The sequence below is a fragment of the Netta rufina genome (assembly GCF_964035555.1).
Source record: "Netta rufina genome assembly, chromosome: 10".
Lineage (NCBI taxonomy): Eukaryota > Metazoa > Chordata > Aves > Anseriformes > Anatidae > Netta > Netta rufina.
Window position 1 is genome coordinate 7,874,797 of NC_140133.1, and position 13,033 is coordinate 7,887,829.

The 13,033-nt window shown below is 60.7% G+C and overlaps 1 protein-coding gene across 1 annotated transcript; it reads right to left on the reverse strand.

The window, feature by feature from the left end:
• Positions 1-10,602: 10,602 nt before the first annotated feature.
• On the reverse strand, positions 10,603-12,995 carry BRK1 (BRICK1 subunit of SCAR/WAVE actin nucleating complex). Its single transcript, XM_084292709.1, has 3 exons — positions 12,859-12,995; positions 12,690-12,772; positions 10,603-12,610 (listed from the first exon to the last, which is right to left on the reverse strand). Exons 1-3 carry the CDS (start codon positions 12,974-12,976, stop codon positions 12,584-12,586), a joined length of 228 nt encoding a protein of 75 aa, XP_084148835.1. The 5' UTR covers positions 12,977-12,995; the 3' UTR covers positions 10,603-12,583.
• Positions 12,996-13,033: the final 38 nt, after the last annotated feature.

Genomic DNA, 13,033 nt, shown 5'->3' on the forward strand with positions numbered 1-13,033 from the left:
CCCAGGATCGCCCTGAGCACCAGGCTCTGCATGCCCAGGCACGGGCTCCGCAGGTAGCTGGCAAAGAGGCTCACGACGCAGTCCAGCTCGTCGCCGAGCTCTGTGCACTCCAGCAGCTGAAAAGGACGTGGGGCGCAGTGCCGGCTCAGCAGCAGGAATGCCAGGGCAGGAATGCCAGGGCACGGCCAAGCCTGGCCCCGAGGCCCACGTGGGCTCGCTGCTCCCGCTGCCCCTGCTCACCTCGCTGAGGATGACCATGGCCACCGTCTCCCAGGAGGAGGCCTCCATGCGGAGCAGCTCGACCAGCTGGTGGATGATGGTGGCGCGCAGGCTCCTGGGCAACTCCTTCATTTCCCTGGCAGGGAGAACGGCAAGCAGGCGCCGTCAGCCCCGAGCCGGGCGGGCCCAGCTCTCCTGGCTTTGCACCGCTCTCTTTTGGCACCGCCCCAGCGGCCACGGGCACCCGTGCTGTGGCAGCACTTCCTCCGAGAAGCCCCTGTCACCTCCAGGGCTGGGATGGTGCCGACGAGGGGCTCTCACCTGGCCACCACCTGCACGCCCCAGAGGTGGCTCTCGGCGCTGAGAAGCGCGGCCCAGCCGCCCTGCGCCTCGATGGCCAGCACCTGGCTCCCCAGGCCCACGCTGCGGAGCAGCGCTTTCAGGGCCTGCACCGTGGACCTGCAGGCAGAGAAGGGCCCGGGTCACGCCGGGAGCCCCAGCCCTGGGCTCCTCTGAGCAGCAGGGGCCGGGGCTGTGGCACCTGACGGGAGTGAGCAGGTCCTGCGGGTGCTTCTTCCAGAAGACCTGCACCTCCTGCAGCGTCAGCTCCGTGGTGAAGGACACTTGGAAGAGGAGGGCCAGGAAGAGCTGGGGGAAAATGGCGTTGGCCTCCCCCCGGCTGGTAGGCAGCAGGAGGATCTCGTGGAGGGGCCTTGCTGCCTGCAGGAAGCACCCGGAGGCGGAGGCGTGGGCAGGGAGGGACAGAGGAGGACGGAGCCCCCCAGGCTGGTGCCCCAGGGTGCGGAGAAGGCTGGCAGGGGCCAGGGGAGGGGAGCGGGGCCCCTGCCCCTGCCCCTGCCCCTGCCCCTGCCCCTGCCCCTGCCCCTGCCCCTGCCCCTGCCCTTGCCCCTGCCCCTGCCCCAGCCCCTGCCCCTGCCCCTGCCCCGGCCCCTGCCCCTGCCCCTGCCCCTGCCCCTGCCCCTGCCCTTGCCCCTGCCCCTGCCCCTGCCCCTGCCCCGGCCCCTGCCCCGGCCCCTGCCCGACGCAGACGCAGACGGGCAAGCGAGGAACTCACGGCCAGGGCCAGGACGCGCGGGTGGTCCTCGGTGGAGGTGGATGTCTTGCAGCCAGACTGGTTCATGAGGATGCGGAGCAGCTCCCGCAGCACCCTCTCTGTGCCTGGGGGCTCAGACACCGTCGCCCTCCACATGGTGACGGCGACGCTGCGGGACCCCCGGGCTGTCAGCAGGGCCGCCCCCGGCCCCCGGCCCGGCTGACGGCTTTGGGGGTGTGCGAGAGGAGCCCTGCTGGGCCCCGTACCTGGTGCAGGTCGGCGAGCACTGCAGCAGGCTGGCAACCGTCTCCCTGGGGCGCTTGCTGGCCAGCAGCAGCAGGGCCCTGTCCAGGCTCTGAAGGGCCAGCGCGGCTCTGACGGACGGCAGGCTTCTGTAGATGGCCCACACGATGTGGAGCACCTGCCGGGGGGACACGGCTGAGACCGGGCCAGCACCAGGGCAGGAGCTCTGGAGGCTGGAGCCGTGGCCGTGGCCGGGGGTGCTGGCGGGCACCCACCTGTCCCGAATGGAAGTCGGTCTCTGCCACCAGCACGTCCACCATGTGGGCAGCCAGCTCGGTGCTGTGGGGACTCGGGGCTCTCATGCTCTCGACGGCGGCGAGGAAGACGCCCAGGCGCTCCGAGGGCTGCAGGTACTTCATGAAGATCTGTGGGAGGAAGGGCAGCACGTCAGCCACCCCGAGGGCTGCGACGGCCCCGCTCAGCCCTGCTGCTCCCAGCGCCCCAGGAGAGCTGGGAGCAGGGGCTGGGCGACGGCTGGGGTGCGGCCGCGTGCGGGCCCCGTGGGGACCGGGCTTTGTCGGGGACGGCGCCGGTCCTCTTGCTGACGTCGCAGGGCCGGGCTCTCCTCCGGGGCTCGGGGCTCGGGGCTGGCGCTTCTCACCATGAGCATCCTGTTGCTGTTGCTGTCTTCGGAGAGCCGCAAGGACAGCCGAGCTCGCCAGCTCTGCCAGCCCTGCGGCTGCTCGGCATCCTGGTCCCACAGCCTTGTGCCTGGAGAAAAGCGGACACAGGGTCTGTCGGCGGGGGGGCTGGGGACCTGGCAGTGGCAGCCGGGGGCTCGGGCACAAGCCTCCCTGGCAGGAAGGGGGCATGCCAGAGCAGAGCCGGGGGCAGCGCGGCCAGGGAGGGCCCGGGCTCTCGCGCTCAGGGCAGGGGGAACGGCTCGTCAGCCCGCGGCAAGGCAGCCGGGCTCGCTCGCTCGCTCGGGTCTCTCCTGCTGAGGAGAGGGGCCCAGGCGGCCTGGTGCTGGCCTGGCTGTGCCGGCGTGCCCGTGTGTGGAGGGACCCGGCCCGACGCGGCTCCTCTCACTTCTTTGCTGCGTGATGAAGAGGCAGAGGTGGCGCACAGCCTCCGCTGCCTCGTGGCTTTTTCCCTCGTTCTCGCAGGTGCAGCACAGGAGGAGGTACCCCACCAGCCTCCCCAGCATGGCGAAGCGGTGCTTCTCGGGGTGATGATGCCTCAGCACTGTGGCTCCTGCTTTGCAGGAGCTGACCTGGGGAGAGAGGCAGCGCGGGACCACGGCTGAGCGGGGCGGCAGGGCCCCAGCCCCAGCCCCGGCTCTGCGCAAGCCTGGAGGTGGGGAGAGCCGCGGCCGTGGAGCGAGGCCGGGGGCGCCGGGGCTGCCTGCAGCAGGGGCTCCCTACCTGGGGCAAGGAGCAGCTGGTGAGGAAGGCGGCCAGCCTGGCGATCCGCGCCATGGCCCTCTCCTCCACGGCCTCCGGCTGCTGCTGGGTGAAGGGCAGCAGGAGCTGGGGGGAGAAAAGCTGCTGGTGTGCCCGCAGCACGGGGCACTGCTCCTTCCCGTTGTCCCCCCGCTGCGCTGGCCAGGCGGGTGGCCGTGTCCCCGTCCTGCTGAAGCCCAGCCTTTGCCCAGCCCCACCTTCAAGATGTTCTGCAGCTCCAGGAGGCCGCGGGCGCCGGCGCTGCTCACCAGCGCCTGCAGCAGCCTGTCCAGGGCTTCCACGGTCTGCAAAGAGGAGGACAGGGCTCGGGGCGCCCGAACGCGGAGCAGTGGCAGCCCCAGAGCCCGGCCCGTGCATACGCTGGAGTAGAGAGACGTGTCCGTGTCCGTCCCGTCCTCGTGGCCAGGGAGGTGGAAGACCCTGCAGAAGCAGGCGTGCAGGAGGCCGTCGGTCATGTCCTGCGGCAGCAGCCGTGCTGTGCTGCAAGGGGAGGGGGGCAGAGGTGAGGAACGCCCCCTGTGCGGCACCCTGTGCCCCACTCGGGGCCCCTGGCCGGGAGTGGCGGCCAAGCCCGCGCTGGCCCAGGTACCTCATGGCGGCGATGGCGAGCATGGCTTTCTGCCGCACCTCCGTGTCCAGGCGGTCGCTGGGCTCCTCCTGCAGCAGCGCCTGCAGGGCACAGCGCGACGGATGGCACAGGGCAGCGTCCCCTGGCCAGCGAGCGGCTCCAGGGGCTGGCCTACAGCCTCCAGGATGGCTGCCCCGTCCCAGACGGCTCCCGGGGCTCCCCGCTGGCCCCTGCAGCGGGAAGGGCCGTGCCCAGCACCCGGCCAGAGGGCAGGGCGTCCCCTCACCTCGATGCTCTGCGCCACCTCCAGCTGGCAGAAATACAGCGCGTCCCACGTGCGGGGGTCCGCGACGGCGGCTTGGCAGGCGTCGCAGACGGAGGCCAGAAACCTCAGCTTCTGCGCCTCTCGCTGAGCCGCGCAGGGGAGAGACGAGCGAGCGGGTCAGGGGAGCCCAGCAGGGGCTGCCCGCAGGAGGCCAGCAGCCGCGGCACAAAAGCGAGCGAGCGAGCGAGCGGTACCTTGGGTCTGCGGCTGCAGCAAGCGCGGAGGAAGCTCAGGGCGTCCTCTTGCTCCTGATGCGCCACGGCCGAGGCAGAAGGGCCCACGCCGGAGCCAGAGGGCGCCTGCAGTGGCTGCACCTCGGTCTCCTCATAGGGCTGCGGCTGGGGCCTGGAGGCCGGGGAGGCCCCAGCCTCCTCCAGCCAGGCCGCTCGCGGGGAGCAGGGGGGTCTCCCCGACATCCTGCCGGGAGCGCTCAGGAGGGAATGTGGCTCCTGCTCCTGTCGCGGGGGAGGGAGGGAGGGAGGGATGCCACAAAGTGCCAGCGCTGCCACCGGCCCCAGGCCCCCTCCTCTTGCCCGCGGGTGGCCCCAGAGCCCCGCGGGGGTCCTGTCCCCAGGGGCCTGCAGACGCCAGCCCCTGTCCTGGAGGGAGGTCCCCCTGCCCGGGGCTGCCCCCAGCCCCACTGCCGACCCAGGCCCCTTGGGGCCGGCCCCGCTGCGCAGCCCTGGCAGCGCTGCCCCACCTGCTCCTCAGCCCTGGCTCCTGCGCTGGCTTTCTGGGGCAAGGTGCCCGCGCTTTGTGCCTTTGCTTCGCACCTGGAGCACCTGGGAGCACTCCAAGCCGTCGCTGCTGCACGGAACCAGGTCCGTTGTGTCCGTTGGGACGGGACCCGCCCCAGAGCCCCCGCCCCAGAGGCCCTGCTCCCAGTTCCGGAGACGCTGCCTGGGCCCTGCAGTGGGCAGACGAAATGAGAATAACATCGGGGACCCTAAACACGGGGAACTGTTCCTTGGAAGTGGCCGCCTGGTCCACGACATTGACGTGGAAGCAAGAAAAAGCCACTAACAAGGAGGGGTTATCCTTTCAAACAAGGCTTTGGAGCCCCACGAAGAGGCTTTTGCCCTAAGATGTGATGCTGAGGTCTGAAAAAAATGCCTGCATCCAAAAACGGAGGGTGTAGGTGATAAAAAGATGGCTTTGGATCCCAACTATAGGCTGTCTTAGTGCTGAAAACGTCCTGAAAGCTGGGTGCTTAAGAACAAGGCTGTGGTCTATAAAGAGGAGCTTTGGTGCCATGCCTGTATGCTTCTCAGCTGCAAAGAAAGGGTGATAAAAAGGTTTTTTAAGAGCAAAAGATGCTCTTAGCCCTGAAGAGAAGGGGTTATAGGGTGAAAATGAGGCATTTGGCCCTAAAAATTTTGGCTTCGTTTCCTCAGAAATGGGCTTTTCTGTGCGCCAGAGCATCGCAAAGTCCCTGCTGGCTACTGGCAGGTAGTCACAGGTTTGGTGGCTCCAATGGGGCCACATGGGGCTGAATGGATGCTGGGGGAAACTGCTCTCCAGTAAGAAACTGCTCTTTCAGCCTGCAGAAAGACAGCCAGGCTGGGTCAGGTTTCTAGTCAGAGGACTAGTTAAATACGACAGAACCTCTGAGTTCTCTGGAGGAAGAGGTTCTGGCAGAACCTCTTCCTCCAGCTTTCCTGCTTCTTTCGCGCTGTTTGGCTGCCTGTTCTTTGTCTCCTTGTCCTGGCCAGCCTGCTGTCCGGCGCCCTGTGGGCTGGACACACAGCTCTCTGTCTCCTCAGGCGTTTCCTTAGAGCATCAACAAGTCCTGAGCCCTGCGGGTTGGATGGCTGAGAGAGGCAGTTAGGGGTATACAATAAATCATTAGCCACTAAAAAGGAGGAATTATCCTTTCAAACAAGGCTTTAGAGTCCAAGGAAGAGGCTTTCTGCCCTAATATGTGATGCTGCGGCCAAAAAATGTCAGGGCAGCGCGGCCCGCCCTCCAGTCTCTGCTTCCTCAAAATGGATGTTTGGACCCTAAAATTCAGGCCTCGGCTCCTAGCATGAAGATTGGGAATTTGAAAGCAGGGGTCTTCCTCTCACATAAGGCTTTGCCATCTAAGAAGGCCACATTGCATCTTATAATAAAATTGTGGACCCTAAAAATAGGGAATTGCCCCTTGGAAAGGGCAGCCTGCTCTGTAGGATTGACGTGTAAGCAAGAACAATCCTGTCAAAAGGAGGGTTTATCCTTTCACTCAAGGCTTTGGATCCCAAGGAAGAGGCTTTCTGCCCTAATATGTCACGCTGAGGTCTAAAAAGAATGCTTTGGGCCCTAAAAGTGAGAGCCTGGGTCCAAAAACGGAGGGTGTAGGTGATAAAAAGATGGCTTTGGATCCCAACTATAGGCTCTCTTACCCTGAAAACGTCCTGAAAGCTGGGTGCTTAAGAACAAGGCTGTGGACTATACAGAGGAGCTTTGGTGCCATGCCTGTATGCTTCTCAGCTGCAAGGAAAAGGTGAGAAAAAGGTTTCGGATCCGCAAAAGATGCTCTTAGCCCTGAAGCGAAGGGGTAATAGGGTGAAAAGGAGACATTTGGCCCTAATGAGGAAGGCCCCAAGAAGGCGGCTCTGAATTCAAGAGGTGGGTCTCCAGGCCCTAATATTAAGGCTTTGGTCACCAAAAAGGAGACTCTGGGCCCCACAAAGGAGAAGGTAGGCAATCAGCAGGGGACTTAGGATCCCAAAGCAGCGTCTGGGCCCTGAAAATCAGGGTTTGGAGCCTGAGCATGAGACGTCAGCCATGAAGAATGAAGTTTTAGAGCCTAGCATGGGGGTCTCTGGACACTAAAATGGGGCTTTGAACCCAGAAAACGAGCCTTTGTACCCCAACCTGAGGCTTTGGGTCCCAAGGAGAAGGCTCTGGGTGCTAAAAAAGAGGCTTTGGGCTCTAAGGTGAGCCTTTGGGACCTGACAGTCAGGCCTTTTCTCAGAAAATGAGGATCTGGAGCTCCTGAAAACGAGGGTTTATCCTCTCAAACAGGGCTTTCAAGCCCAAGGAAGAGGCATTTTGCCCTAACATGTGACTCTGGGGCCTAAAAATGATGGACAGTGCAGCCCGCCCTCCTCTGTCTGGATCCTAAAGTGCTGCTTTGCTCTTTCCAGATGGGTGTTTGGACCCGAAAAGGATGCTTTCGGCCCAAAACCTCAGGCCTTGGCTCCTAGCATGGGGATTTGGGAATTTGAAAGCAGGGCTGTTCCTCTCAAAGAAGGCCTCGCCATCTAAAAGGGCCGCTTTGCACCTTCCAGTGAAAGTGTGGGCCCTAGAAATTGGGCCTTGTGCCCTAAAAATGGATGCCTGGATAGAAAGAGTGTGGCTGGAAGCAAGGAAAATCTAGCTTTGGATCCAGAAGCAGGAGTCAGGGCCCTGACCCAAAGCACTTGGTCACTTAAAAGGAGCACCCTGGCCCTTAAATGGAAGGTTAAGGCAATCAGAAGAAGAGTTCAGATACCAAGTGCAGGTTGTGGACCCTGAACATAGGGATTTGGGGTGAAATAAGGAAGCATGGGGCCCTAATAATGAGGTTTGAGACGGTTAAAATATCAGGAGGGGAGGAGGCAAGAGGCAGGGAGCAGGAGGAGAGGGCATGTCTTGTATCTCCAAATTAGGCTTTGGAGCTGAAAGCTGGGCCTTTGGACTGGCTGTGTCCAATTCTCTGGCACACAGAAAAGCCCATTTCTGAGGAATCAAAGCCTCATTTTTAGGGCCAAATGTCTCATTTCCCCCCTATAACTCCTTCACTTCAGGGCTAAGAGCATGTTTTGCGGATCCAAAACCTTTTTCTCACCTTTTCCTTGCAGCTGAGAAGCATACAGGCATGGCACCAAAGCTCCTCCTTATAGACCACAGCCTTGTTCTTAAGCACCCAGCTTTCAGGACTTTTTCAGGGTAAGAGAGCCTATAGTTGGGATCCAAAGCCGCCTTTATCACCTACACCCTCCATTTTTGGACGCAGGACTACTGAGTTCACTTGCTATTGAAACCCTAACAAATTGTCACTATTGGGAGAAACTGGAGCTGATGCAGGCAGCATCACTGCAAAAGCTGGCTATCGACAGCTTTATAAACTTCAGTGCAGAAGTGGCAAGGTTCTTGGCTCCTTTGGGAACACACTGATGTGTTGGTATGGTCCCAAGCATCAACTACCACAGCTACCAAAAACTATTTTTCTCTGCTTTGTCTCGACTTGTATTTCCGTTAGCTGTTTTATACCAGGTCAATCAGCTCTGGGTAGCTATCAAAAATAAGCAAGGAGAAACCTTAGCATGAATGTTCCCTGATGTAGCAAAGGCAAATTCAAAGGATGATGGCTTAAAACCACAGACGTCCCCTATGATAACGCCACTAGAAAAGGAGCAGTTTTCCAGTTGTGAGGGACTGGACAGCTGGGACCACCACACCACGGCTCCGGAAGAGGCAAGGGAAAGTCTGGGCGAGCTGTGGCTGGGCAGCCCCAGCCCAAAGGTGTCTTAAGTCGGGTTAAACGTCAGATACGGCCTCCCCTTGAGATTTCCTGAGGCTTACACACTTTCTGTTCCTAGAGAACAGACGGGCCTCCTGCAAACAGAAGCGGAGGTGAGCAGCTGGCAGGATGCCAAACGCGACCTATCCTATTTGTCCCCAGGATATGATTTGCAGAAAGCTCTGCTGCAGGATGCGCCCAACAAGAACCTGCCCCTCTCCCAAAATCAGGGCTTTGCATCTGTGTCAGCTAAAGTGAAAATGCGCGTGGATGTGCCAGGCTGCAGGGGAACGGGACCACCCCCGAGCTTCTGCATGCACTGGGACCACGTCCCAGTCCTGGTGTGTTGCAGACTTCAGAGAAACGTCAGCGGCAGCTTTTGGGAAATGACACAAAAACCTCGGTGAATGTGGAGACTTTCCCCTACCCTCAGGACGCTCACACACTGACCCAGTAGGACCAACAGGCAGGCAGGGCTGGCCTCCTTTGTGGGACTGCTCCAGGCGATTTCCCCTGCTGCCAGGGTCCCGCACCCGGAGAGCAGCAGACACCGTCCTCCCACACCTTGACAGAGCCTTCTGAGGCTGGACGTTTATCAGGGACAAATGGCAGCTCTCCCTCAGCAACCCAGCTGTGTGGCTCCTCTCGTGAGATCACCTCAGGTCACGGAATTGTTACCAGGTTCAATCGTCCACAATATAGAGGGAACAGAGGTGAATTTGACTTTAAAGCCCAGTGTAACAAGACACAGGCAACTGCACCTTTTCCAGTAGCAGCAGAACTGCTTCTATACGCACAGCTCCTGTACGCCGGGTTAAATAAAACAAACCACCACCATGATACCCTCTGTGGGAAGGGGGGAAAAAGAAACCTACCGTGCAACAGCAGCTGGGAGTGAGAAGCAGCCCCGCAGCCCCCCAGGTGAGTGCAGCAGGAGGGCAGGAGGTGCTCCAGGCAGGCAGCAGCAGTTCCCCTGGTGGAGCAGGCTGTCCCCCTGCACCCATGGGTCCCACATGGAGCAGATCTCCACGCTGCAGCCCCCCCATGGGTGGAGGAGCCCCCGGTGGAGCAGGTGGATGTGGCCTGGAGGAGGCTGCGGCCCATGGAGAGCCCCCGCAGGAGCAGGGGGTCTGAGGGGAGCTGCCGCCCACCCGTGGGGAACCCGTGCTGGAGCAGTTTGCTCCTGGGGGATGGACCCCGTGGGACGGAGCCGTGTGGGAGCAGGTCCTGAAGAGCTGCTGCCTGTGGGCAGACCCCGCTCAGTTCAGGAAGGATGGCATCCGTGGGAGGGACCCCACGGGGAGCAGGGGCAGAGGGACCGTGAAGGAGCAGCGCAGTGTCAGGGACTGCCCGCAGCCCCCATTCCTGTTCCCCTGTGCCACTTTGGGGGAGGAGGTGGAACAGGGTGGATGGGGGGAGGTATTTTTAGTTTGCTTGTGGTTTCTCACTGCTCTAGCTTGTTAGTAGTAGGTAATAAATTACATTAATCTCCCTGTGCTGAGCCTGACAATAATTGTTGAGTGATCTCCCCGTCCTTATCCCAACCCCTGAGCCCTTTTCATCATATTCTCTCCCCCTTCCCTTTGAGGAGGGGGAGTGAGAGAGCAGTTGCGGTGGAGCTCAGCTGCCCAGCTGAGTACAACCACAACTAGAAGCTACAATTATTTGAGAATAACGCCTGCTAAAACACGTGCTTTGGCTCATCGACTGCAACTTCTGTGGCATAGAGCCCAAATCGAAACTTTGCATTTTCTCACTTTTCTGCTGGCACTAGGAAATGGTGAAAAAATTCAGTACTACCTCTGGTTCCCAGACCTGAGATCTGGGAATTGTGGGCCCAAATGAGGACTGCTGGACTGCTCTGATCGCTCCCTCCATGAGGTCTGGCTGCCTGGGTGACAGGCAGTGCTCACTGCAAGCAGTTCTGGCTGTGCAGACATTTCTCAAGTTAGGGCTCTGGCTCTAATGAAAATGAAACTGATGAAATTGCTCCATTCAGGCAGCTTCGTAAGAGGCTTTGGGTGAGCTTATTCTCTGCTGCAGGCTCTGAGGCAAGGTCCTGGACTGGTCCAGCTGGCACCAAGCAGAGCTGCAGGGCTGCCTGGGCACTCAGCTCTCCCTGTGCAAAAGGAAAGCGCGCTCTGACGATACCGAGCACGCTGTCATCTCCTGCTACATTAAACGTGTGGTGGGGAAAATGCACAGAAAAAAAAAAAATCAGTCTCCCGATTTAGAATACATGAATCCATGCCAAAAAAAAGTTTAATGTGGGTGCCTAGGGCATCATATCCAGAGTCCAAGGAAGGGCCACAAAGATGCTGAAGGCACCGAGCATCTCTCCAGGGAGGACAGGCAGGGGGAGGGGGGACTGAGCCTGGAGAAGACGCTCAGGGGGAGCTCACCCGAGGGGAAGGTGCGGGGAGGATGGAGGCAGGCTTGTGGCAGCGATGCCCAGGGACAGGGTGAGTGGCAGTGGGCACAAAGTGGAGCTCAGGAGGCTCTCTCTGAACATCAGCACACGCTGCTGTGCCGTGGGGGGGACGGAGCAGCAGCACAGGTTGCCCAGAGTGGCCGTGAGTCCTTGGGGCCAGCCAGCAGCCTCCTGAACATGGTCCTGGGCAGCGTGCGCTGGGTGGCCCTGCTGGAGCAGGGGGGCAGCGGGTGGCCTCCAGGGGTCCCTGCTGGGCTCAGCCACTGTGATTTTGAGACAGACCAGAAGAATTCTCTGTTCTATACAATAATCCAAGTGCTTTCAACATAGCCAAATTCTATCTACTCCCTGAGGCTGCACACTGCAGCGGTAGCTGAAGTATCACCCCAAGGACCAGGCTTCTCCACCCAGAAAATCCTGTCTCCCATTTAATTTTAGGCTGAAGAATCTTACAGTGATTCAGGCAGAAGGGACTTCTGGAGGTGTCTAGCTCACCCCACCCCACTTCACACACACGCATTCAAAGTGGGGCTAATTTCAAGTCCATTCAAGCTGTTCAGGGCCTCATCCAGACAAGTATCAATCATCTCCAAGGACTCCACGCCAGCCCAGCCACGAGCACATCCAGAATAGGCAGCACGTGAGTCATGGGTGGACTTTTGATGTGTGTGGGTCACAGCACAACTGTCTTCCAAGAAGAGCTAGGTGCCTTCCCTCTACCTGTATTGTATGACAGCACCCCTGAGCAAAAGCACAACATCCCCACTCTTTGCTGTAAGCTCTGCTGGGCTGGCACAAAGCAGTTCTTTCTACTGGAACTACACAGCAGAAGCAGCCAAACCTCCTGGATGTGCAGCCTGACCTGACAGGAAAGCACATGCAACTGGCTATGCAACAGCAAGGCAGCTTGGAGTTTTCTTACTCAAATGGCAGAGAAAAACAGGACTTCCCAGGGACAGCAAAACCATGACTTTGGGGGACAGCCAGCTGACGTCAGACCTGCCAGCCTTGATGATAAAAAGGGGAACACAAACTTACTCAGGTGTTCAGTAAAACCTGCTGACATCACATTATCACCACAAAAAGGTGAGCTTTCAAGCTGAATAACGTACAGAGACATTTAAAGCCTGCTGGGAAGCAAGAAGACTTTTACTGACCCCAACCCCATGGTCTCCACAATAAAAATAAGAGCAGTGAGATAGCAGCTTTAGATGCCCACTGAAGAACTGAGAAAAATGGGAGAGTGGTACAAAGGGAGGAGAGATTGCTTTCTCCGTGACGCTTGCCTCCCAGAGGAGGAGACATCCCCCTTCCTTGATGCTGTCTAAGGGTGCTCTCGGTGCGTGCACGACACGGGTGAGCCTGCTGCCCCCAGCCAGCCCTTACAGCGTGCACAGGCGCAGGCAGAATCACCCCGCCAACCCTCGGGCTCACCAGCTTTTTTCCTCCAGACCCCAGCAGGAGCACAAAGCACCTCGGAGGCTGCGCCACGCTGCCCGGATGCCTCACGGAGTCACCAGCAGCCAGGCCCAGGACCCCGGCAGCGTCTCCCCTCTGCAAAGGGGATGATCGAGGGCCCGGACCCCGCGGGGCCCGGAGGGGTGGGCAGGCAGGAGGGCGCACTCCGGACATCCCTTGGGGCAGCAGGCAGCCGGTCCCGGGCAGGCAGAGAGCAGGCAGGGCAGGAGCACAGCGGTTTATTGGCAACACGAGCGGAGGAGACGGCGGCGGCGAGCCCGGTGCAGGCTGTGGGACTCCAGCTCCAGCGGCGGGGGGCCCGGGGCCGCCCCCGGTCTATGTCAGCGTCTCGCCCTTGGTGACCTGCAGGAACAGGGAGTGCCTTAGGAGGAGCCAAGCCCGATTTCGGCCCCGCCACCCCCGAGCACAACGCAAGGCTCACCCTGGCCTCGATGTACTCGATCCTGCGCTCCAGCGCCGTCAGCTTCTCGTTGAGGGTGGCCAGGCGGGAGCGGCACGACATGTCTGCGGCAGCGGCAGTGAGACACACCGCCACCCCCACACGGCCCCACACGGCCCCACACGGCCCCCCCGGCCCCGGCCCCCCTCACCGAAGGAGTTGAGGAAGTCGGCGATCTTCTTGATGGAGCTGGTGATCACCTCGATGTACTCGCGGTTGGCCCAGTCCTGGTGGATCTCCCGCTGCACCGGGTCCTCCTGCACCGACATGGCCGCCGCGCTCCGCCCTCCCCCCCCCACCCGCTCCCTCCCCTTCCCCTTCCCCTT

What these genes read in the sequence shown, in the direction of transcription:
- BRK1 (XM_084292709.1), bottom strand. Translation starts at nt 12,976, where the DNA reads ATGTCGGTGCAGGAGGACCCGGTGCAGCGGGAGATCCACCAGGACTGG. An exon ending in CGACTTCCTCAACTCCTTCG is followed by an intron (nt 12,773 to 12,858) that starts GTGAGGGGGGCC and finishes CCGCTGCCGCAG; the next exon opens with ACATGTCGTGCCGCTCCCGC. An exon ending in TCGAGTACATCGAGGCCAGG is followed by an intron (nt 12,611 to 12,689) that starts GTGAGCCTTGCG and finishes CTGTTCCTGCAG; the next exon opens with GTCACCAAGGGCGAGACGCT.